This window comes from Vombatus ursinus, unplaced genomic scaffold (assembly GCF_900497805.2).
Source record: "Vombatus ursinus unplaced genomic scaffold, bare-nosed wombat genome assembly UNPS02014262.1, whole genome shotgun sequence".
NCBI lineage: Eukaryota > Metazoa > Chordata > Mammalia > Diprotodontia > Vombatidae > Vombatus > Vombatus ursinus.
In genome coordinates, this window is record NW_020954040.1 from 5617 (window position 1) to 33125 (window position 27509).

Consider the following 27509-nt stretch of genomic DNA (forward strand, 5'->3'; position numbering starts at 1 on the left):
TTCTCTTCTCTTCTCTTCTCTTCTCTTCTCTTCTCTTCTCTTCTCTTTCCTCCTCCTCCTTTTCCTCCTCCTTCTCCTCCTACTCTAGAACAAATTAAAAAAAACTTTGTGAGACATTTTTGTTTTGGGTACATAGTCTCCCTAAGATAAAATGTTTAGTTGTTAAAGAATACTACTGAAATTCTGATATTTTACAAGATATCTCTTTCCACATAAGTGAAAACTTGAAACTGGAAGTTGTAACCATTTGCCTTCCTATCCTACCATTAAGAAACTAGTACTTTTTTTATAAGAAGAAAGAAAAAATAATGAAAAGCTTTCTGGCTTCTCCCATTCTGAGATAAATAATGAAGAACTTTTCAAAGAGTCATTAATAAAATAATACTTTTTTCTAGTGTGAAAGAGCATACAATTATATGCTAATTATATAATATAAAAGTAGCAAGGGGAAAAGGTGCTGTAAAGCTTGTAAGCTTTGAGAGAATTATTTTTTTAATTATAATGTTGGAAAGAATCATAAGAAAAACCAGGCCTAGAATCACATCTTTTAATGTTAAGATACATATATACATACATATATATATATATAAATATATATATATATATATATATATTTTTCCCCCTAGTGGAACATCTGATTGACGAAGTCAAGACATAGTCTCCCTGTATAATTCAGTGTTTTTTGACATTTGAGAAGGACACCAAATTCCATGTTGGCTGTGCTCATTTAGGTTAATTCAATCTCTTTTAAATCTGAAGAAAGATTACATGTGGCTCTCTCCTATTCAAGAACCAATGTTTTCATTTTGTATAGTTTTAGATTTCCTTCAACCATTGCATCTCCCAGGTGCACTGACTCTATTATCCTTAACAAGAAGTTTCTTAGTTGGTCTCTTTTATAAAATGGAGTTCTTCTGCTTTTTCTTCATTGAACTTTCAGATCTCTAGGGCAGGGAACTCTCTAATCCCCCAAAGTTCCTGTTTAAAAATAAAGATTTTCACAGAGAGGAAAAAAAAACAGGTTACTTTCATTTTTCCTTTACTCCCAATGAATGAATGAGAATCAATATCTAAGATGAATTAAAGAATCTCTTCTATACAGAAAAATGAGCCAAAATGTTGCTATCTTTACAGTGTAGGAACTGTGAGCATTGCATAGTCAGATACAATCTTGCATTCTCTACAGATAAACAGTATTTATGAAAAATGAAAATTTACCCCATTTCCCATCAGTCCTTTCTGCGACATTGTTTTCCCTTTATAAAACCAGGCCATTAAAGTCACAGAATTCACATATTTATTGAACTCCTCCTCTTGTAAACTCGTTGCTCTCATTAAGGCTTAGCTCAATAGCTTCTTCCTAAATGATGCTCCTTTAGATTCTCTCCCCTGAACCTCCCCCTCCAATTGTTAGTGATGGGATCTACCCTTCATGGAATTTATTTGTATTTACTTTGGATATACTTCATATTCACTTGAATGGGTACATGTTATATCCCTCAAATAGAATGGAAGCTCCTTAAGGGAGGGGGCAGTTTTGTTATTATCCTTCTATTCCTAGTGATGAACGCAGTGCCTTGCACATAGTAGATATGCAGTAAATGCTTGCAGTGTTGATTTTTTTAAGCGCTTATCTTGGGTGTATCTCCATGCCAGTACTGGCTAGATGACAAAATTGAAATAAGAGGCTGGCTTTGCCTTCCCAGAACTTACAGTATAATAAGGGAGGTAAGATACAAACACAAATAGTACTGTAGTATAAAATGTTCCATAAGTATATAAACAAAGTACAATTAGGTTCAAAAGGCAAGATCATGACTGAGAGATTGAGGAAGGTGATATGTAGGAGGGGGCCTTTGGGTTGGTTTTTTTTTTTTTAAGACTGATTGGGTCGACCTGTCTCACCCAGGTTATAAGTGCTAGGACCACTCTCACAACTTAATGGCACTTGGTTGGGCATAGGAGGTTTTTGGCCTACTCCATTTCTGACCTGTGCCAGTTTGCTCTTCCTAAGGCAACCTAGTGCCTCATCCCTTTCCCTCACTATGTTAATTCATTAATTAATGTAGACACCAGATTGGTGGTAGCTCAGAACTGTCCAGCTCAAGAGATCTACCAGCCTTAGCTGTCCTGGTAGCAGGGATTGCAAGTGAGAACCAACTTGTCTAATTTGGGTAGGGCTTCAAAAGCTTGGCCAAGAATTCAGCAGTGGGGATCTGGAAAGAACCTTAGAGATAATTTCTCCCAACCCCCAAGGAATTTTATAGAACTCAATGACATTTATTCTTTTTACTTTATTAATATACATCTTTGCAACTGAGTTATTTGCAAAAAAGATGAATTTATAGTTAGCAATGCCAACCCCCATCTCTTTAGTGCTCTTGGCTTTATGAAGTGCTTTCCTCACAACAGCCCTCTATGATTATGCAAATATTATTGTTCCCATTTTACAGAGAGGGAAATTAAGGCTGAACAAAGTCAAGTGATCTGCTGAGACTTGAACCCTGATTTCTTCCAACTCCTGGCCCAGCACCGATTGCGCTACCACATTGCCTCGTAGTATAGTAAGGGTGATAAATTTCTCCATTCCAATCCAGGATAACCTTGAAATCTCTTGAGTTATTTTTATGTACTCATTATAAAACAGAGATGGAGTAACATCCTGTGGTTGCTTTGTGGATATGTACCTCTAGCCATCCCCATTCATTCTGTCTTCTATATTAACTGTTACCTTCTCTGATAGCAGGACTCAGTAATTCAGTGCCATCAGGGAGGCTCCCGGTATGACCTTGAGCAAAGTCACTTAACCTCTCTTTGCCTTAGTTTCTTTGGCTGTAAATTGGGGATAATAATAGCATCTACCTTCTAGGGCTGTGAAAATTAAATGAGGTAATATTTGTAAAGTGCTTAGTATAGTGCTTGTCACAAAATAAGCACTCTATAAATGCTAGCTATTATTACTGTTATTATTAGCATACGCAGGGGAGAAAGGTAGATACAGAAAGAGAAAGGGAAATAAAGAAGAGTCAGAGGATAGAAGAAAAGGGAGAAAGATGAAGAGGAGAAGTGTTCAAAAAGAAAGAGGCCCTGATTGATTCTCTTGCCACAACATGGCCTCAGTTTTCTATTCTTCTGTTAAATGCCACATTAAATCTTTTTTCCACCATGGTTGTACATTATATAAGAATTTCCCAATCACTGGTATACATAGCACTGGGCTTAGAATCTGGATTTGGACTGGAGTTTTGATTGGCATTCATTCAATGTGTGACCTTCAGCAAGTTATTTCACTTCTCCAGATGCCAATTTCCTCATCTATAAGATGAAGAGGTTACTTTAAATGGTTTGTAAGGTTTTATCTAGGTGTAACATTATATAATGAATATATAATAATAAATATCATGAGTAATGTCATCCCTACTTCAACATCCATCTCCTTAAAAGGCCCCTTTCCCCTTTGTTCTCTTGGTCTCTTTTACAATTGAATACAAAATGGAATCAATTAGGCCAGGATATCTTGACACTCATTAGAGGCTTCAGACCCCGATGTCTTCATATGGTCTAGTCTTCCATGGAAGTAATTGCTTGACTAGGCAACAAAAAAGGGAGTAAAAGATTATAGTGAATACAGACTTTCAGATTTTAATTTTATGGTTTCCTCATGAACCTAAGAAATAAGATGAACAAAACCTTGTAAAGATGAACTTCATGAAAGAGAAAATTCATAATGAACAACTTTGGGTTAATTTCTACTGAATGAAGTTCATTCAACTCAGCAAAATCATAATTATAATACAGAATATACTTTTTAAAAAATTTCATCAGTGCTTTTGATTAATAATTTTATCACTAAATCACATGGAGAAGACTTCAGTGTCCATTTTCAACCTCCTCATTTTACAGACAAGGACACCTAAGCCCAGATAGGTTAAATGATTTGTCCAGCATTCCACAAGTAATAAGTATCCACAAGTAATAAATAATAAGTAATAAATATCCACAAGTAATAAGTAAAATGATCTGAATACTGACCTTGACACATGAGCCAGTATTATTTCCACTGTACCATCTTGTTTCTTTATTGTAATAAGTATGAATGGAACTTTTGAATGTAGGGACACATGTATTGTAGGTAAGCTTTAGAATCAGGAATGAGAAGGATATTTTTGGAAAAACAACTTGAAAAAAAAGAAAAAAATAAATAAATCTGAAGAATAGCCAAGTCCCTGAGGTCAGAATAGGGCATCATGAAGAGACACTGGTAGAACACCTGAATTATTCAGAGTTGTTGTTTTGGCCCTCTGTTAAGATGGAAGTGAGCTGTCTGGGCCTATGCATTCAGAAAACATTAGTTACCAAAGTAGCATGTCTAATCTAGTATTTCTAATTAAAAGAGCTACTTACTTAGATGATAACAATTTTACAGTCCTAGGAGGGTATGCCTTGGCTATAGTTGCATGACACTTCCAGGAAAGAGAGGCTATTTTAGAAATTATCCCTAAGAGTATTTTTCCAAATTTGGCCCTGGTTTGTACAATTAAAAATGGAGAATAAGCAGCATATGCATGCCTTTATAAGCGTACATAAAATTAGGTGGTCTGTGATTGAGCCAGGTGCTAATGTGTACATAATACTCTGTACACTATATTTGTAGTCTTGTAATAGACTGAAAGTGAGTGCAGAGTTGGAAAGAAAGTTTAATTAGTTTAGTTTAGTTAAATGTGGCATGCATTGGCCATATTACTTAGAAAATTCCATGGACAATTTCCAGGGTTTCTCTTACATATGGACACCCTAAAGGCTGTTTTTTATGAGGACCAGGAGAGTCCAAGATGCCTCAGGAAATTATTTTCCCTGTCAGCTGACTAATGCCTGAAATTTCATTTGAGACTCATTCCTTTAGCTCAAAACTCTAATTTATGTGACAACGCAAAGATCCCAGGATCCAGCAATACAATTGTCTGCTTTTAGTCACTCAAATGACTGACTGATTGGTTGAATGAGTAATAATGCATTTGCCTATTTTCAGTCATTTAGGCAGAATTAATAGAAATATAGGATTTGGAGTAGATCTATGATTTTATTATTATAGGGAACCTTGTGGTTGAAGAAACTATCTCTACCAATTGAGGTTGTCTCCTCTGCCACTTACAGTCTTAAAGACTTGATGAGAGTACCAGCTTTCTCAGAGTCACCCTGCCAGTATGTGTCAGATAAGGGCTTTGAACCCAGGTCTTCTTGGCTGTGAAGTCTGCTCTTTATCCATGTTACACCACCCTGTCCCAGTCTAGAATAGGGAAAGCGATCATCTCATTATACTCTGTGTCGGTCAGACTCTCTTCGTCTGGAATAGTGTTCCAAGTTTTGGGCACCACAATTTAAGATGGTTTTTGACAAATTAGAGGCATCTACAAGTTTACTAAAATGGTAAGGACTTTATAAACCATGTGATAAGGGCAACTGTTGAACACAGAAAGAAAATTTAATTTGAAGAAGAAAACATCAATACTTTTGTTATCGGGAGGGTAGAATTAGGACCTAAGGAATCAAAATTATAGTGACTGATTTTGCTTTGGGATGTTAAAAAACCAAAACAAAACTTTTATTTTTTAAAAAATTGAAGTTGTCCAGTGAAGTGACTTCTCTTTTGAAGTAGTTCCTTCCCATTGTAAATATTAAAGTGAAATCTGCGAAAAAAATTATTACATATATTGGACAACTGAACTAGGTGATTTTCAAGCTCTCTTCCACTTCCAAGATTCTCTGAATCTATGATTTGTAACTTAGTGTGCATGAATTGCATCTAACAATGGTTAAAAAGAATATATTTGCCTAATGACTTGCAAAACTAATGAAAAAGACTTTAAAATAAAAAGGATGGGAGAGGGAAAAAGCTGCCTGTGTATAGCCACCAACTTAGAAATCATACAGAATGGCTGCAATGAGGAAAGAAGAAAAGCAGTTTGAGACATGCAGAAGTTCACAGAAGATAAAATCCAACAAAGAAACCAGCAGTAAAACCCAAGACCTCAATGTCTATATACAAAGGTCCAAAGTTTAGTCAATAAACAACAAGAATTAGCAATCAAGACACAAGCGGGGAAATTTAACCTAAGTATTGATGAGACTTGATGAGGTGAAATCCATGTCTGGAACATGACTGGGTCTGGGTATAGCTTATTCAAAAGAAATAGGATAGTTAAGAGGGCAGTATTCAAATATTAAGCAAGCATGAAATTGGGTGAAGATCAGTACAGATTTTGTCAGTGGAACATACTAGAGACCACCTGGACAGAAAGAAGAAATAGATCACTTTAGGAAATGGATCATAAACCTAGTTCAGAGGCATGATAGAGTGTTTATGAGAGGTTTCAATTATCTAGACATCTATTAGAGCTCTTTCCTTGCCCAAAACAGTGCAGTTACTTCTTGCTTTTTCTTTCATTCTTGGAGAGGACAATCACATCAGGGAGGTGATGCCATGCCATGCAAGTGAATTGGGTTTAAGTGAGGGAGGGCTGTGCAAAGTCACCAACATCACTTTCTTCTCCAGGGCCATCTGAGTCCAGTGGCCAGATATAGATAGGACAACTGGACATGACCGAGGACGCAGTAGAGGACCTTGGCCTTCTCAAGCTGAGGTCTTTAACAGGTTTCAGTTTGACTGAAGCAACACCCATTCAGTGATTAAGGCTTAATAAGAAATGAGGCAGAGAATGGCCTCTTTACCTAGTTAAAAAAAAAAAAAAAGCGATATGAGAGGGGAAGACTCTCAGGGTTTCTGGCCACAACAGAAAGAATTGCTATTTGCATTCATTCTGAGCCAATCAGGGCCCAAACCATGACCAAATAGGGCTTGGCCTGGGACCTCTTGTTGGCCAATCAAAAAAACAAAACAGTTTCAGAGGTTAAAATTTACATTCCCTTTGGGCAGAGCACTCACAGGTAAGGCTGTCTAAAGCAGAGGCATCAATACCAAAACAGATTAAAATATAATTAGGAAATATTTAACAAAATAAAAATCCAACAAAACATAGATAATGTTAGAATATGGTTTTCTAAGTCAATATGTGGTCTTCAGGGATCTTTATGTATGGCTTAGTGGCTCCTGTTTCCATTTGAGTTTGATAGCACTGGTTTAAAGCAACCAGCTTGGCTATGTAAGCATCAAGTCCAAGCAAAGTAGATGAATGGCTACTTTTGGCCCCTTGATATGTTTCAGTTCATTTCTCCAGGGGGCACATCTCTTGGACATGTGTAGCTGCCCACTGACATATAGTACCATATCCAGGGATCTCCATCCCTCATATGACACACCAGAAAGTGGTTTGGTCTCTGTTTTTACACCTGGAGGGACCCTGCTTCTAAGATTTTTTTAACTCCTTTCATTTCAAGATCGAGGCTATAGAGGGATTGGGCCATCATGGTTGATTAAGACTGTGAAAGGGGACTGGTGTGGCCTGTGGTTTAATGGATGTGTTTAGAAGATAGTCACACACACACACACACACCAGGTAACAAAGGATGAATATAAAAACATGGCAGAGGCCTGTAAAACTAAGTAGTGTCAAGAGTAATAATGTTTAAAATGGACTTTTTTTTTTTGGTTGGGCAATGGGGGTTAAGTGACTTTCCCAGGGTCACACAGCTAGTAAGTGTTATGTGTCTGAGGTCAAATTTGAACTCAGGTCCTCCTGAATCCGGGGCTGGTACTCTATCCACTGTGCCACCTAGTTGCCTCCAAGAGTAATAATGTTTAGAATGAACCAAGACTTAAAAGGACAAAAACAAAGTAGGGTCTCTTTTAACTACTTTTTGTGGTAGAGGAGGGTCAAAGAAAAGCTAGGACTACACCTTGAGGTAGATGATAACCGATAACAAGAATAACTTAAAACAGAGAGTAGGCAAAGTTGCTCACTTCTTTTACTTCTGGTTGGCTTCCTTGCCAAGGAGCATCACCTTTGCACTAGAAATGTCAGATAAATAAATTTCTGAGATAAGTAAGGAGATAGTAAAGGCATGTAGCTGCCCTTGATGAATTCACTTCACTTGGTTTTGATGAAATCCATGCTAGGGTACAAAAGGATTGGCAGATATAATTGTAAGCTACTACTAGTGATACTTGAAAGGCCATGGAGAAACAAATAGTTAGGTGGAGAGGAGGGGAAGAAGATGAAGGTAACAAACATTTATAAAGCACCTACTATGTGTCAGGAAGTGTACTAAGTGCTTTATAAATATTATCTCATTTGATCTTCATAACAGCCATGGGAGGTAGGTGCTATTATCTTTATTTTACAGATGAGGAAACTAAGGCAGAGGTTTTTCTTTTGTTTCTCATCAAGGGTCACAACTAATACACATCTGATCCTGAATTTGAACCCTAGTCTTCTCAACTGGAGGTCCAGATCTTTAGCCAGTGTGCCATGTTGCTGGATTTATAACCTAGTATTTTTAATCAAAAGAATTGTCTTTTTAGTTGGTGGTAATTTCCAATCCTGGGATTACATGCCTTGACATTTGTTAGGTAGCACTTCCAGGAAATACGTGCCCCAGGATCTGTTGAGTTTTCCTTCTTTAAAGGTCTTCAAGCAAAGGCTGAATAATCACTTGTTGGTTATATTATGCTGGGAATTTTGGGGAGTATATAGATTGGACTAGTTGCCTACTGATATGCCTTGTAAATCTTTAAATTTTTAGACTCTGTAATTTTAAATCCTTTATTACATAAGAATTTGATAAGAGGGAGGGGAATCACTAGGTGTCTGAATAGGAAAGAAAAACTTTTGGAAAGTTTTTCCTTAAATTGAGCCAGATTCTGCCTCTGTGTAATTATAGCCCACTATTCCTACTCTTTTTTATAAAAAAAAAACAAGCCTAATCCTTTTCTATATGATAACCATATATGCACATATATGTACACGCATTTTATGTATATGTATGTATATACATTATATATGTACACAAATATATCTATATCTATCTATCTATCTATCTATCTATCTGTCTATGTACTAGACAGATAGATGAAATAGTGGATAGTGCATGGGGCCTGGAATCAGAAAGATCTGAGTTCAAATCCAGCTTCAGACACATTCTAGCTCTTTGACCCTGTACAAGTCACTTAACCTTTGTCTTCCACAGTTTCCTTATCTCTAAAATGAAGATAATTATAGACTGACCTCCCCAGTCACTTAAACCTCTTTCTGCCTCAGTTTACTTATCTGTAAAGTAAGGATAATAATGACCACTACCTCCCATGATTGTTTTGAGGGCAAAAAGAGATAGTTGCAAAGTATTTTGTGAATGTAAAAGTAATATAGAAATGGTAGCTATTACTATAATTATACTTGAAGACCATTATTATGTTACCTTGAAGATAATTTCTTCAAGCAAAATATTATCTATTTCTTCAATTGATCTTCACACTGTATGGTTTCCAGTCTTTTCACCACTCTAATGATGTTCATTGGAGTATTATTCAATTTCTTTACAATGAGAGAGTTAGAACCAAATCAAAAAGTTTAAATATGATCTGACCAGGCCACTGTATAACAGAACTATAACTTCCCTTGTTCTGAATATTATTTCTATATTAATATAGCCTAAGATTTTGTTAGCTTTTTTATCTGCCATGTTGTATTGTTGACTAATACCGAGTTTAGAATTTATGAAAATCCCTGGGGTTTTTTTTCACATAAAATGTTTAGCTGCATTCTTTTGGGGATGGGAAGAATCTAATTTATAACACTAGTGACAAGTAATCTTTCTGTCCAGTTGGACCATTGTGAGTGAGAAGATCAATTCCTCCTATCTGCAACGTTTGCGCCGTAGTGATATGCTTCTGTTTTATTTAGCAGATAAATCACAGAATATACATATTTAGATGCTGTTGGTTCCACTTTTCTTTAGTGATACCTTCAAGGATACCACTTCCATAACTATCAGATCCAAGTAGGAGAAGACATGGCTGGCCGTATAGCTGAATATGGTACCATGTCCACAAAGTGGAAACACTAAGACTGTCTTGGTTTCCTTGCTATTATACCTTGAGGGACCCTATTTTTCCAGCTTTAAACTTATTTTCACTGTAAGATCTAGGATTTGGAGGGATCGGGCCATCACAGTTGGTTGAGATTGTGAAAATGGCCTGGCCTGGCCTGTGTTTTGCTTTGCAGTTTATAACATATGTCATACATATAAGGCTTACATCTTCTTATGGGGACTCCTTTCATATTCACACTTATCTCTACACAGCAGTCTTCCTGCAACAAACTCAGAATTACAAAAAGGAAACAAAATCATCACCAATATTTGACATAATAATTTAACAGTGGACAAAACGTGTATGTCATTACTTTAGGAGTATACTTCTTATAGTTATATCACACATATGATAATTCATAGTGACCTACTCATTTGGACTAGCATTTTGCCACCAATAAATGTCTACCCCATAAGTCTTAAATTAACTCATTTTAATCACCTTGACAGAAATATGTTTATATTTGTGAGATGAACTTTCAGTATCAACGTGAAACTTTATCTCATCAGGAATATTTGTTTATGTTATAACTAAACTGTGGCAATAAGCTAATGTTCTGTGAGTGGTACATTAGTACAGACAGGCCGTTCCCAACCTAATAATTTATTTATTGAACAAATAAACATTAAGCTGCTAGTTCTCATTAGGGAGTGATAGCACATCCAAAAATGCTTTTTGGAAAACCTCAAAGGGGAAATATGAACATGATGATTTACCCTTCTGTCGACCCTATTTTCTGGGGTGTGGCTATGATGTCTACACATGTTAATACACATATACAGATGCATGCACACACAGAAACAAGTGTAGGCATAATTTCAATGATAACTGAAATTCATTATTTTGGAATCCTGACTCTTAAATATTGGTGGGATTAAGTAGCCCAGGAATGGTGGGATAGATGCTGTTTAAACTACTAAATTTCATTCCATTACAATCAGAAAAGTGGCCCAGCATAATCTGTTCTTTTTTTTTTTTACAGCATTTCTACCGCTACAGAAAAATGTCAGCTAATTTAAAATGGAATTTTATACTTATTAATATTTAAATAAGAGCAACGAATCTGGATCTACTTAATAGGATTAACATAACTCCATTTCAAGAAGCCACATTTATTGTGGCAAAAATTACACATTCCATAACTCTTCCAAACCTATGTTAATCTCAAATGGTGATAATTCGTTGATGCTATTTAAAATAAAAGCACTTAGCATGCTAGTCTTCTTTTCAATGTGCACTTATTAAAACCAACTAAATAAATTTAGCACTTCAAGGCAAGGGCTGGTTAGTATTTTTTCCCCCTTTAGTTCAATGTTATCTGTATAGTACAGTTAGGTCATGATTACTGTGAATAAGGAATGCCGTGAAATGATGATACTGTTTGAACTTACACAACGTATTTACTGTTGGCTAGAACCAATTACCATATTTTATATAATTATAACTTCAAATAGTATAAAGTTGAATACATGGGGCCCCTTCATGGGATCTGTCATTTGCACTAACTGGGTCCTAGCTATGGAGACTTAGCATGTGCCTGTTGAATTGGATGCACGATTTAAAATTGATTTTAAAATCTTTATTTTTTAATTTTAAATTTAATTAAATTTTAAATTAAATTTAATTTTAAAATCTAGATTATTTTATGTAAAGAATTGGGGCCACAGATTTAAATTTGATTAGATTATTTTCATTCTCCATCCCCCCTCAAAACTTCTAGCATTTTAAAAAATTAATATTTTGTGCTAATTAACAGTACTAATTATTTTTTCTCTTTTAAATGTCATACACTATATATGGCAAAGTCAGCTATTCTTTGGACTGTCATTTAGGGTGATTTAAGGACATAAAAAACCTAAATTGAAATTAAGAAAAAGCTTCATTATCTAAACTAACTCATTAAAATTTATTTAAGATGTGTAATACGTTTTGAATATTAATTATTCTCAGTAGAGGAAGTAGAAGGAGCGCTGGGCCTGGAGTCAGGAAACCCTGAGTTCAAATATGGCCTCAGACACATACTAGCTGGGTGACCCTTGGCAAGTCATTTTAACCTCCGTGTGCCTCAGTTTCCTCAACTGTAAAATGGGGATAATTAACAGCACTTACCTCACAGGTGAGGATCAAATGAGATAACATGTGTAAAAAACTTTTAGCACAGTACCTGGCACATAGTAGGCACTATATAAATGCTTATTCTCATCCCCTTTATCTTTTATTCCATTAAACTAAATGGACACAAAGTAAACAGTGAGGCAGATAATGTTTACATAATTCAGCAATTAATTAGCAGTGAAAATGATTCCCAGTTAAATAGTAAATGAATCAAATGTATTTTGAAAATAGTATATTATATATACATACATCTTTAGGTATACAGTATACCTAGGAGATAAATGTATCCTTTTTATTATGGCCATATACTGTAATCTTCATAGCCTTTAACACTTTAGTAGTATTTGAACTTTATACATGAAAGATGTTACCTACATGAGGAATATTATTTCAAAGAAAAATGGAAATAAGTTCCTAGTTTATAAAAGAGTAAGTATTTAAACTTTAAGCATATTCCACTCCCATTTCTGGTACTTAACACCTGTTTGCCTTAAGATAAGTCATTTAATCTCTTTGGGCCTCAGTTTCAACATCTATAAAATTAAAGACTCGGAAAGGAAGGGAATAAGCATTGCACCTACTATATTCCAGGCATTGTGCTAAGTGTTGTACAAATATTTTCTCATTTGCTCTTACAACAACCCTGCAGGGTAGTTATTGTTATTGTCCTTGTTTTACAGCTGATTGTGGAAACTTAGTAAAAGAGAGGTTAAGTGACTTGCCCAGGGTCACACAGCTAATAAATGTCTGAATCTGGATTTGAACTCAGGTCTTTCAGGCTCCAGGCACAGTGCTCTATTCACTGGGACATCTAGCGATGTCAGCTATATACATACATACATACATACACCCATGCACGCATACATATACATACATGTGTACACACACATAAATACACATATACATATACTATATATGTATATACATACATATACACATATGGGCATACTAAGAGATCAGAGCCTAGAACCTTGAGATCTTCTTTATAATTTACAAAGTTGGAGGAAGAAGAGGAGAGCCAAGACAGTATAATGTTCTAGAAACAAGAGTGTAGAGCATCAAAGACAAGGACTTACGTATGCAAAATTGGGATTACATTTTGCTGTGTATAGCATCAGTCTTTGGGGGGAAGGAGACAGAGAGAGAGAGACAGACAGACAAACAGAGAGACACAGAGAGAGACACAGAGAAGCAGAGAGAGAGGCACAGAGACAGAGGTACAGAGAGACACAGAGGGAAAGAGACCAACAGACAAACACAGACAGACAGAGAGAGAGAGACAGGGAGAGGGGGGGGAGAGAGAGAGAGAGAGAGAGAGAGAGAGAGAGAGAGAGAGAGAGAGAGAGAGAGAGAGAGAATTCATAACTCGAAATATTCAGATATTCAGCATGAGGATGGGGGTGCTCTCATTTTTGAGTTGTACCAACCTTAACTATATTTGTCAGTTACATTTCATTGCAGCAAGTTTAGTTTGGGACATCTCAGCTGCCTTGAGAAATCATATCGAACAGGAGCAGGACAGTTGTCTCTACTAAATATTCCAGTCAGTCAAAACCCTTCCTGGAGGGTAGGAGCACATTAAAAAAATTAAGCTAATTTCTAACTGAAATGTTAGCTGTAATATATATGCCAAGATCAACTCTGATCTATGCATTTGGGCATTTCTTACATCCCAAGGGGCTAGCCTAATACTAATTAAAGCATCACACTGCAGCATTATCTTCTCCTTTTATTATTTTCATGAATTTATCTTATTTGAAAAAATCAGGCCATTTCCAAATGTGAATAAATTTGAATATCAGAGGCTCAAATGTGAATCTGAATGTCAAGACCCATGCAAATCCATAATGTCAAATTTTGAAACCAGAGAATCATGGGAATAATCAAATAAATTAAATATGGAGGAAGTGACCTGTTAGGTCAGCTAGTTGTTTCCCTTACTTGTTCAGGGTGAGTCCATACACTATCTATTTTTTTCCCTTCTATTCTTCTTCCCTCCCCAGACACTTGTCAGTCTTCCATCTTTCACCCAAGAAATAGGAGTATGGAACAAATCAACTGTAAAATGAGTAGATTAGACTAGATGACCTTTAACATTCTTTCATTTCTAAATCTGTGAACTTATGATCCTATGATTATTCCTTTACATGGCAAAAAAGTGTATCTGAGTTCAAAGGACATTTTTCTTGGGAAGATTTTCTGCAAGATAAGTTGGTGCAACATTATTTGATGAGGATGAGAGTGCAGTTATCCTTCCTACATCACGACTTTCCCCATCATGGTTTTGATATATTGTGGGTCAGCATAAGAAATTAAATGGCTGCAGATGACACGTGATGGCCAGCAGACAACACAGAAAAAGTTTAAAACTCAGAAATGCGTAAAATATATGTATAGTATTATATAATATCAATATATTTTATCTTTTAATACCATAATAATTGACTTCTTTTCTGGTACAAAGAGAGGGCCAACAAATTTTATGTGGATTTTCCAGACTGTGGGGGTGCTGTGCGCCTAACCCATGCAATGAAGAAGGGGTAAAGGTACTAGCAACTGGAGGATCAGGGAAGGTTTCATGAAAGAGGTGTGACTTTGGAGCTAGGTGGTGCCAGGGTGCACAGAGTGTTGGGTCTGGAATCTGGAAGATCAGAGTTTAAATATGGCCTTAGACACTTACTAGCTGAGTAATCCTGGCCCGGTCACTTAAGTTATATCTGTCTCAGTTTCCTTATCTGTAAAATGGGGATAATAATAGCACTTTATTCCACAGGCTTGTTGTAAGGATAAAATGAGATAAGATTTGTAAAGTGCTTTTGCAAACTTTAACAAACTATATAAATGATAGTATAAGCGAGTAGGTAGAGAATAGAGATATGGATGATAGATAAATGTTGCATTTCTTCAGCTGTCCTATTATTTTATTTTATTCTAAAATCCATCAGATTCTTGAGCTTCATTCTCAGGTTTAAAAATCAATATATTTCCAGCTAAATGGTGCAAATATGGAAGTAACCATGTAAGCCATCTTAATAATTAGTTCATCAATGAACTTGGTTTGGAACAACCACATACATGAAGTAGACTACCTGTAGTAAATAGAAATAATAGAATCTGCTGTGCCATGATATTTTTGCTTCAGCCACATTGCTGTCATATTCATTCATTTCCGCATCAATAGAGGAAAGATGGAACAATATAGGATTTGAAGTCAGAGGACTTTGATTCAAATCCTACTCTGTCATTTACTACCTAGGTGACCTTGGGTTACCTAGGTGATCCTGACACTCTCAAGACCTCAGATTCTTTACCTGTTAAATGAGGGGGTTGGACTAGTTTTCTAAGGTCCTTTCCACCTCTAAATATAAGATCCAGTGCAAAATATCTAAAAAGGAGGGAAGAAATTCTTCCAGTAATAAATATTTATTAGACTTTCAATTACTAAAATTTTTAATCATCTTTTATCTTCAATTTTGTGTAGCAAAACTTCCTTTATATTACTTAATTTACACAGTCCACACAAGTGCAACCTGATTTATACAATCACCTAGTATTTCTTAGGAGCTGCTTAATTCTATGAAACTTGAATCAATGGTATTTTGATATCTCTGAGGTGCTTTAGGAAACTGTGAATGGGCTGCCTATCAATATCTATATGATGCCACCCTTCTACCATATATGTTAAGTGCCATGTCCCCTCTTAGAATGTCTTAGAATTAATGGTATTTATATTCTGTACTATATTCTTTTTTATGATTCTTAACTTTTTTCTCACCAACTCCAAGTAAGGGTCATTGTTATTCTTGTACCAAATGTTATCAAAATCGTTATGTTTTAACCAATGTCTGCGGGTATATATTTAGGCTTTGCAGATATTAAAGTAATGTCTTCAGATCAACAAAAATTCAATTGACCATTTTGCTCTGAAGTATATAAAGGGTTTCCCATGATGCACTTTTATGGGGTAGGTGGGGTAAAAGACATTATTTTTGCTGATAAAAAAAGAAATACTTTGTCACTTTACACTTGTTTCTCTAAAGTAAAAATGTCCCCTTTCCTCAAGATTTGTTATGTGTAAATAACATTTGAACAGTAGAGTACCTGACATGTGTTTATTCCTTAGGCAAACGTGTAAAACTCTTCAAGTTCCGAATGGAGAAGTAGAAAGAGGAGGTTTCTGCTGTGCCTGATGACAATTTTTGATTATTCCACACACAAAATAACACTCTGGCTCCACGTTATAGCACTAGTTGTGATGAATCCTAGTGTTGGTCGGATTCTAAGGAAGGGCCAGAAGTTTCGTTGAGTCAAAACCACTCCAGAAATGTGCTCCTGTCCTGGTTTATTTCTCACAAAGCAGCAGGTGTGTACACCATCTTCAAAGGATTAACTATGACATCCTCTATCATAGGGCCTGCTAGTGTTCCAGGCACCCCTGCTTTCTAAGGGTCCCATGGTTCATTTGATGAAGCTTTAGGGAAAGAGGGTCAGAGGGCAAGGAACCCTCTTACTGAGCAAAGAAGGAAATACTTGGTTACCTACAGGGATTCCTTTCTTTGGAAAATTGCTTTACATTTTCTGCTCTGAAAGGAACAGAAGTGGACTGACCTTGCTCTACTCTGTGAACTCAATTGGTCACCAACAGCCAGTTTGTAATCCTTGGTCCATTCAATTAGACATCTCATACCATCGGTTGCAATTTCTCTGTATCCTGCTTTTTCAAAGGCTAAATAATAGGTGACACAAGCTATAAGGGTGTCTTCCTTGGCCTCTGTCAGTGCTGAAAACATCTATTAACTCAGGAAAATAGTGTGAAATGAATTAAGCCATCTGATTCTCTGCCTTGAATGTGAACATAATCCTCTGGATTTCTATTTAATCTTTGTCAACCAAATGAAGATTGTGTTTTGACCCAATCAAATCCCACAGGCTCAGCTGAGATTTCCCCAACACTAAAATGAATGACTGCACCTCAATATGTAGGCAATTAGAAATTAATAGGACCATAGATTCAGAGCTAGGACGGTACCTTAGAAGTTATTTAGTCCAACTCTTTCATTTTACAGATGAAGAAACTGAGGCACAGAGATATTAAATGACTTCCTTAATGTCACTTGAATAATAAGTGACAAAAATGAACTTTGAACCTATTTCCTCTTATTTAAAATCTGGTGCTCTTTTCACTGTACCATACTGCCCCATCTAAATTTGTAATCCTACACAGAGCTGGCTGAATGGTCCTGGATCCTAGTTAAAACTAGATTGGAAGATGGTTGCCAAGAATTATTTTTATTAGCTCAATAGATCACACTCTCTCCAGTCATCCAAAACAGTAGTGTCGATTACAAATAGAAAAAAAAAAGGCCACTAATCCATGCATAAGGATCTCTGCAGGCTACATGTTGAGTTAGTTGTAAAATGTGATATCTATGTTTTATGGTATTTTAAAATTTATTTTGTTAAATATTTCCCAATTACATTTTTATCTGGCTCAGCAGCACCTGAGAGTATTGTGGACCCTTTGCTGCATGTTTGACACCTCTGATCTAAACCAATTCAATTGAATTCAAATTAAATCAATAAACATTTATTAGCACTGTCCTAGGTGCTAGAGGTACAAAGCTCAAAAGCAAACACTTTCTGCCTGCAGGGGTATTCAACTGGACTTAGCTAAGTAAATAAAAACCATATATTAAGCAGTAAAGCAGCACCTTCTCTTAGTAATCCAAAAAGACTTTTTCTTGGACTTAGTCTCTGTCTCCCCTCCATCTTTTCTTCCTGTTAATCTTAATGCTATCCTCATTTCTCAGGCAAAGTAAAAGGTGAGTTCTTTAGGGGTATAGCATTTTTGATCAAACGTAGAATCTATTTGCAGTGGGGGGAAAAGGATGAGGTGGGGATATGTCTGAATATAGAGATATGATGGTGGAAGAAACCTGAGAGAGACCATCATCTCCCATTTCTCCCCTAGAAATTAGAATTGTATTTTTTTTTTAAAAAAAAAGTAAATCTGGTACCCAATTTATCATGTAAAGTGCATCCCAACTGAATCCACTCAGAGGCTCTCATTTAAAATGTGAGAAGTGTACTGGTATTCAAAGTCAATATCTGAAAAATTGACCCAGATTCCCTAAAGGGCTTTTGGTTTAGTTATTTTGATGCTTCTGCAAAGGTTTTCTTTAATCCCATCATACTCTGGTCCAGTCAGCTTTCTTTGTTCACTATGAAAAAAAAAACCAGAAGGAACACATAGTGGGGGTCAGAATAGCAGAAGAAAAGCCTCAACTTTCTTCCTCTGTCTCCCAAAGGAATTTATGAGCCACAGAGAAAGAGCCTAGGAGAAGTTGTTTTGCTAATATTGAACGTCATCCAAAGAGAATCAGTTCCTCTGCTCTAGAGGGCATGAATGTGCCTAAGTGGTGATGCAAACTGTCATCTGCTTTCATGACTCATGAAGAAGAGTTGGTGGTGGGCATGCTGTACTATTGCTTTCAAAGTTCCAAGAAACAACACAAGTCCATCTGTTAAAGAGATTCATTACCAGCCCAAATCCTCTTTTGCCGAGTGCAGGAAGCTGCTAGAAGCTGTTGACAGATTTTTGTGTCTGTGGCAATATCTCACACTAGACTGGTGTTCTAATATAATTATTATAATTATAATTATTATTTTTTTGGTGAGATAATTGGGGTTAAATGACTTGCCCAGGTCACACAGCTAGTACGTTTCAAGTGTCTCACGCTGGATTTGAACTCAGGTCCTCCTGACTCCAAAGTCCAGAGATCTATCTACTGCTCCACCTAGCTATCCCTTCTAATATAATTATCAAGTTTTTTTTTTTTTTTTCCCTGAGTACTATGTGATAGCTATTATTTCAATGAGTTTAGGTTCTGGCCCAATCAGAATAAAAACTAAAGATCATGAGACTTCAGAAAGATTATGTGATGCTAAAGCTAGAAAGGACATTGGGGATTTCATCTAACTTATTTGATAGTTGATGAAAATGAGATCTAGAAAGGTTTGGTAACTCAGCCAAGGACACATGAGTAGTTAACAGTAGATAATAAAACTAGAAGCAAGTCTTCAGGAAGATGGTTACCAAGTGTTATCAAGTTTATACACACACACACACAGACACACACACATATATGTATAATTCAGAGCTCAGATAGGGAAGTGAAGGGGGTAAGCGTTTACACAGTGCCTGTGCCTGCTATGTGCCAGACATTGTTACTAAGTACTTTACAAATATCATTTGTATTATCTCCCAGAAACCCTGTAAGGTAAATGTTATTATTATCTTCATTTTACAGTTGAGAAAACTAAGGCAAATGGAAGTTAAGTAACTTGCTCAGGGTCACACAGCTAGTAGTCTAAAAGTTATTTAGAAAAAGCTTATCCCAAGGTTATTTCCACTAATGCTGTGTCTGCGTTCTAAAAATTGAATGGTATATGGAATCATGATAATAGCTGACATTTCTATACCACTTTTAAGTCCTACCAAGTGTTCTTGAAACAATCTCATTTAATCTTTATAACAGCATTGTGAGGTAGGTATTACAGAGAACATTATCTCCACCTGATAGATAAGGTACTGAAACTGAAGGAACTTAAGTCACTGGCCACAGTCACTTAAGTAAGTAATTGATGTAAAAAAGTAGTAAGTGTCAGAGACTAGATTTGAACGTAGATCTTTGCTGCTTCCAAGTTGAACAGTCTTTTAAGTATGTCACATTAAGAGGTGGGAGAAACCATGTGAGTCACCTCATCTAACCTTCTGACCAAAATATGACCTACTTCTTCAACACATCTCATAAGTGGACATTTGGGCTGTTCACATGCTTCCTCCATATACAGAGTTCTCTAGAATATATATTTAGAATAGAGGGGAAAAAAGCATTGTTTGTAGGGGGAAAGTTCACTGCATCAAGGAGATCTCCCCCCTTGGTGTATATGGTAGATTTCTGTTTCTTGGTTCTGATATCTCTTCACATTGTGTACTTATTTGTACACACACACACACACAAACACATACATACACACACACACCGTGCACATTTATTGTATATAGTATGTGTGTGCACATGATATCATATATGTATGTGCGAATACACATGTCACATATATGTGCACACATATGTATACATATATACATATATGTATACATATGTATGTGTATGCATGCACACATATAGCTACAGAGCAGTGTAGTACAGGGGCAAGAGGGTTGGTATTTGGAGTCAGAAAATTGGAGTTCAAATTCTAGTTGTTTTGCTTACCCTATTATGACCTTGGGCAAATCACTTCATCTCCCTGGGTCTCAGTTTCACCATCTGTAAAATGAGAAGCCTGAATTAGATGACCTCTAAGCTCCCTCACAACTTCAAAGTGTGTGATACTATAGCCCTACCATACACATTCATGATTATTAGCAGCAATTATTCTTCCAATAGCCAAAGGCCATTTGTGCCACTGAATGTTTACAGAAAAGATATGAGAATGATTAGAATGTTATTTAGTGGAACTCTTAGCCAAAGAATTAAAACAAGTGCCCGCTGGTGTCCCGATTGTTAAAATAAATGGTCATTCAAATCTTGTCCCATTAGTTGTTTTGGGCAAGGAGACAAAATTACAGGATAAAAACCAGTAATTGCCTGGATTGTCTGGAAATACTTCTGATATCTTGAAGATATATATATATATATATATATATATATATATATATATATAGTATGTATATGTATATATACATGTATATATAAATATATTTGATAGAAATAGGTATATGCTTATTCATAAAGTTATTAATTTATCATTTTCCCTAGCATAACTCTCCTTCTAACACAGCAGTGATTACATGTGTGCAAAGATTTCCAGGTCAGGTTCCTAGAAGTTTACCCAGTTAAATGAACATATTCATATCATGTTGTTAATATTTCATCCTGTAAGATGTCTTGAAATAAAATAAGTGACTTCATATACAGTTGGTCCCAACCTCACAGTATCCTCCCTTTGGCTTCAGTGATAAAGTCATCTTCTGCAGAGCAATTATGCTTTAACTGTACCTTTGGTACACAGAAAGTGAAGTAAGAGTTTAATCCATTGTTCTTTTAACAGCCAAGTGAAAAAAATACATTAGCATTAAAAGAATAATCAGTCTAAAAATGAACAAGTTCATTCAAACCAGCACTAAGAAGAGTGAAGATTCAGTTTCTTCCCCCACCCTTTTATTAAGTGAAAGTTACATTTTAGATGAACTGTGTATTGAAAGATTTATTTGAACTCATTTCCCCCCATTTGGAATGTTGGTTGTCTCTGAGGAATTCAGCAATTGAAAACAAACTATTGATAAACCTTACAGGAGTCCCATACCAATATTGAAACAAATATCTTGCCATGTTGCTACCCTAATGAAGATGGAATATGCAACCCAAGTTTAAAGGTTTATGCAACTTTAGTAGGTATTTTAGTGAAAATATAACTGACTCCTTATCAAATTAATTTCAATATCTATAGTTCCCTTTCTCCTCTCTAATGTATATGCACAGATCAAATTCACATCTATAAGAGTATAGGAATTATTCAGTGGGTTCTCATAAGCAGGGTTTTTATGATCAAATTGGGGAAAGAATATATCTTTTGTACATTGGATCAATCTGGTGGCTTGAAAATCTATATAAACAAAGTAGATATTTCACTTTTCTGGTTACTTTGATTAATGGATTAATTGGTTGGAGGAGTCAGTTCCCCACACTCTTATCCCTCCTCCTCAAATAGTTTATGGCTATAAATGAATGCATTTTCTAGGAATAGAAAATAGCAAACACAAAACAAACATCCAGGCAGCTATTAGTAAGGAATTTAGCAAAAGTTGAGATGCCTTTGGTATGGACATAATTACCACGTTCATGCCAAAGTAATAGTGTAATGTACTGATTTCCTATACCAGGGGTGGGGAACCTTGTTCTGTGAAGTTTGGATTCAGTAAAAGGGCCGCACTTGAGGACCTAAAGGGCCACATGTGGCCTCCACACCACAGGCTATATTTCTAAGTAAGAGGTAGCATGGCTTAATGAATAAAGAGCTAACCTTAAAGTCAGCCTAGGGTCAAGTCCTGCCAGTGGTCCTGAGCATTTAACATATCAGTGCTCTAAATAGCTTTCTAATACTGGTAATCTTGACCTTCTTTGTGTCATGGAGTCCTTTGGTAGTATGGAGAAGACTATGAACCTCTTCTCAGAATAATGTTTTTAAGTACACAAAATAAAATACATAGGATTATAAAGGAAGCTCATTCTAAAATATGGCTATCTATCTATATATATATATATATATATATAAACCAAGAAGACAAGTTCATGAATCCCAGGTAAAGAATCCTTCTCTAAGACTTTAGTGGCAGAGAAGGGGCTAAACTACATTGGTAGAGTTTTCCTAATTCAGGGATCCCATATATCAATTAAATTCACAGCTCAATTCCCAGTCCCTATCTCTGAGATACAAAGTCTGTTTTTAGACTTATTGTTGTTTTTCCTTCATTCTGAAGAAGACCAAAGACATTAGGAGGGTGATATCTTTACTTGCAAGTGAATTGGATTTGAGTGAGGTAGGGCTGTGCAAAGTCATCATCTAGAGTCTAGGATTCCTAGACTTAGAATAAATAGAGTAGAACAGAATAAAAAAGTCAAACAGTCAACACATATTTACTAAGCACCTATTGTGTGCCAGGCACTGTGGTAAGTGCTGGAGATACAAAGAAAGGTAAAAGAAAGTGCCAGCTCCTAACAAGTTGACAGTCTAATGGGAAAGGACAGAGGGGAGAGAGCAGTTTTCAAAGTGTAGAGTTGTATACTAAGCAAGAATAGTCAGATGTTTGATAATAAATATATAGTCATAAAATGCTATGATTGTCATGAAACAATGAGCAATTTGGACCTTCTAATAATACATGGCATTACAACATAAATATTATCTGTAACACTATTGGTGGCAGAGGGAAGATTCATCATAGTGTAGTGGAGAGACAATCAGCGTTAGCCTGAGAGAAACCTGGGTTCAAATTCAGTCTCTGATATGTACTGGCTGAGTGACCTTGGACAAACTTAACCTCTGAGTATCCCAAGCAATTCTCTTAGACTCTTAAATTGTAGAACAGTTGCTGATCTGCATTGGTAGAGGGAATGTAATCATCAGAAGTTCCTACATCAATGAAATTAAAGGTTTAGATCCTACCTCCTCTACCTCTGGGGGAAAAACAAAAACAAAGAAACACTACCACCACCTAAAACTATACTAATATAAAACATTTTTTTGATTAGCAAGAAAAAATACATTCATAGAAAGAATGTGAAATTATCTTATCTTCCAATTGATTTAGAAAACCTCAATGTTTGCAAAGAAATGGGAGGAAAGATACACTAACAATTCAATGTTTTCCCTTCTTCTCAGGAGTGCATTGTTTGAGAATGAAAGTGAATTGTAGATGTATTTCAGAGTTCCCGCCCATTTTATAGAGACTATATTGTTATCTGGGAAGGGAGTAGGTGGGAATAATCACTAATGGGATTTTCTTCCCTCCTCAATTTGCCTACAAATTCAGAGAATATTCAAACAAAATTATGCCAGGTGACACCTTTAAAAATAAATGATCAAATGAAAATTGCATTGAGTTCTATGTTTTACTTTGAATTTTTCTCATGGGATTTCTGCCATTTACCATTTTGTTTTCTCAATTTCAGTTGGTTAAAAGATCCATGGAACTTGAGTTTCCATCAAACTTTTTTTTTTTGAAATATATTAATTTTTTTCAGGGCTTGAAAAATGAACTAGAATAAATAATTTATTGAATGCTTTTTGAAACCTTAAAACATTAATTTGGCTCTTAAAAAGCTAGCAGATTAGCTCCTTTTTTCCTGGCAGGTCATTCCCTGTATCATTTTGTGCTTTTGTCTGGAGCAACAAACGTTATTATTTTTCCCTTTGCATGTTCTCTGCAGCAGACCATTTTCCAAAACCAGAAGGGTTGATGTGCAGCACACACAAGGAAGATTTACACAAAAAAGAACAGCTGTGTAAAATATTGCCTTAGGGAAGGGAAATTTACTGAGCTGGTGATTATAGTGTGTGAAGCTCAAGGCATAACAATAACAATCTGAGTACCATTTCTCTCCCTCGTGCAGTACAGTATTTTATCTCTTGCCCTCAGAACCAGAAGACAGTCTGTATTCATGGTAGCAAGTGCTATTCTCTTTTTTTGTGAATCCCATTTTATTGCAAACTTCTGTTTTCTGTTACTGAAAACTTCCAGGAAAATCCTTCATGGAAGGCAAAACTTCTAATATTTGGCCTCTGCCCAAAGTAATGTTTTGAGGGCTAAGAGATTAGGAAATCAGGTCAGTGGTTTTGAGCCATGAGAATGCAGCAACACTCCTTTTAATATTAAAAGCTTAGTTTTAACTAGTAGTGATTTTAAAATGTTTCACAGTCTCAGTATTACTCCAGTAACTCAGCCTAGAAGGAAGTCTCAAATTTATATTGACACACAGTGAGGGAGCTATTTAAAAGTTTATTTTCTTAAAATCCCTGACTTAAAGCTTATATTTCTTTTTGGATAAATAGATGGGACAAAGCTTTTACTTCTTATTGAATGAATAGATGGGACATAAGGAAAAGGTACTAGGGAAAACCCCTACATTTAACTTTTCTTTTTTAAAAAAATTATAAATGTGGTTTTTTTTTGCATTCCATACCTTCATAGATTATTATCACATCATGAGAAGTCTCTTGTAACAAAGTAAAAGTATTAAGTAAAATTAATCATACATCTAAATTTATTAATTTCTTTTAAAGTTTTTCTTATGTGATTTATTTTTATATTCCATACATTTATAGCTTACTCCCACTTCGTGAGAGATCTCTTGTAATAAAGTAGAATAATTAAGTATAATTAATCATAAACCTACATTTATTTTTTTTGGGGGGGAGGGTGATTGATATTTTGGAGAAATACCTGGCGTGGAAAATTCCCTCCACCAACACAGATCAGCAGTTCATCTGCAACTTAAATCCTTAGAGTTGTCTGAGCCATTGGGAGTTCCAATGGCTTGTCCATGGTTACATAGTTACTAAATGCCAGAAGCAAGCATTGAAACCAGGTCTTTTTTACGCCAAGAACAGTTCTCTATCCAGTATGCTGTACTGATGCTCATATTTAATACATTGCTTTTGAAATGTTAAGTACTACATTGAGTGTGCATATCAAAATGTTTAAATTGTGTATTTTTTTTTTTTGGTCTGGATTAGTTATTTCATTGATATAGGAAACTCCTTCTACTAATACAAAGTAGTACCTCATCTATAATTTAGAGTCTAAAGCACTGAAAGGTTAAATTTCATGTCCATGATTAGAAAGTTAGCATATAATAGATATAGAACTTTAACCCAGATCTTCTTGACCACAAGGCTTATCCTCTATACAATATATTACTTTGTCTCTCCATTATCCAGAATAATCTTTTCTATGTTAGAAGAGTTGTTTTGTTTTAGAATTACCAAGGCTCTGAATCTGAAGGTTCCATCTAGGATTTTGGCTGATAGATGCATGATTTACTTATGCTGGATTGAAAATGGAGACTCGTTGGTTCGTGTTTATCTCTGTTCCATAACTATCTATCCTCCCTCTAAAATATATTTATTAGAGTGTCTCTTATTTATTCCTTTTGCCTCTCATTCCATTTAGTAAATCATGCTTTTAAAAATAGGTTGCCCTCCCTCACGTGAAGTTCGATTATTATTTTAAAATATACATGAAAAACACATCCACTTTCACTCACACTAAGAATGATCTATCTCTCTCACCCTCACCATATCTGATATGCTAGAGTCTTTGATTAAGCAGATAAATTGTCTCTACTTGGAACAAGAATAGAGAGAATAATGTCAATTACCACTTTCTTGTGCTCCCAAGGCAGAAAAATAACATGTTCCTGTATGGTGTAAATAAAATATTTGATAGAAATTACAGATAAAATGTAGCACATTTTACCTTATTGATTACCTAACCTATAATTATGTGCTTTAAATTGGAAAGTCAAATGCTTTGAGTATTATATTAAGGAAAAAACAAATAAATTGATAACTGAGGGAGTCATGATTTGGCTTTTCATAAGCAACCTGGTGCCAATCTCTATCAGAGATGGAGGTCTGATCAAAGTATATGGTATTTGCCATCATAAGAAGACCTAGAGGTACTTTGCAAGATACCATTCTACTTTTGCTGAGGAGGGTCCCCATGGCTAAATGATTCCATTCCTCCTTTCTTTCAATTCCAACATCACATACAAGCCTAATTTGGAGATATGTAACACCCTTCTAGCAATTTCTAATTGTCCCCTACATTAAAGGAGAATGTTCTCAAAATGTAATTCTGAAAATTTGAACAATTACGCTAAATATTTACTATGAAGAGTCTCAATCAGAAAGTGATAACTTTAGATTTATATCAGTAGTCAGCAACCATTAGAAGTCTCTTAAAACTTTCCTGTCGAATTATGCGAATCTTCAAATTCAATCCTTAAAGTCCTATTGAGATCAACCCAGGAGCAATTCCATCAAAATCTCATAGAATGACTACATGAAGTGTTAAAGGATAGGGTAAGGGATGTGAATCATTTTGCTGAAACAACATGAAAAGCTGGAGAACAAATATACAACTCTATATGTTGCTATAGGTGATCAACATTTACCTTCTCTGTCCTTTAACTGTCACTTTTCTGTCTCAATGCAACTGATATAAACAAGTGAGCCACCATACTTTTTCAGCAAATGTTTCTGATTGTCGATATTGTATATGACCTGTCCCTCAGACATCCCTTTTCAACTCCTGGTATGCAAGTGTTTCTGTGATCTCATTGTCAATATAGAAGTAGAAGGAAGACATTTTGAATATGTTAATAACAATTTTCTTTCTAATGACTAAAAATAAGTTGACTTTGGTTTATAACCAACTGCATCAGTAAAATATAGATCACAGTTTCATTTCTTTCTTTTTAAGCATTATGCTGGACTAGCATTGGAAAATTCAGAGTTTTGGACTATACCTTTAATAGCTTTTTATTAATATTTCTGTCCTACATATTTAGCAAACATTTTTGCTAGTGACAAAGTTTTAATCCTAAATAAAATGATTTATCTCCAAAATAAAAAAAAGAGAACCAGACATCCTATTTAGTGATAAATATTGGATTTCATCTGGTATAGAATCAGAATGTCAGAGTTGGCAGGGACCTTAAGGATCAGCTGGTCTAATATCTTTCTTTTATAGATGAGAAGACTGAGACCTAGAAAGGAAGAG

At 35.6% G+C, this 27509-nt stretch overlaps 1 protein-coding gene across 1 annotated transcript in view; it reads left to right on the top strand.

Moving 5' to 3' along the window:
* The window catches only part of TAFA2 (TAFA chemokine like family member 2), a gene marked incomplete at its 5' end in the record, with an annotated part of 21228 nt that extends 4709 nt beyond the window's left edge, over positions 1-16519 (top strand). Inside the window, one exon of the mRNA XM_027860798.1 lies at positions 16284-16519. Coding sequence (XP_027716599.1) covers positions 16284-16295 — 12 coding nt within the window. The remainder of the gene's footprint in view (positions 1-16283) is intronic.
* Positions 16520-27509: the final 10990 nt, after the last annotated feature.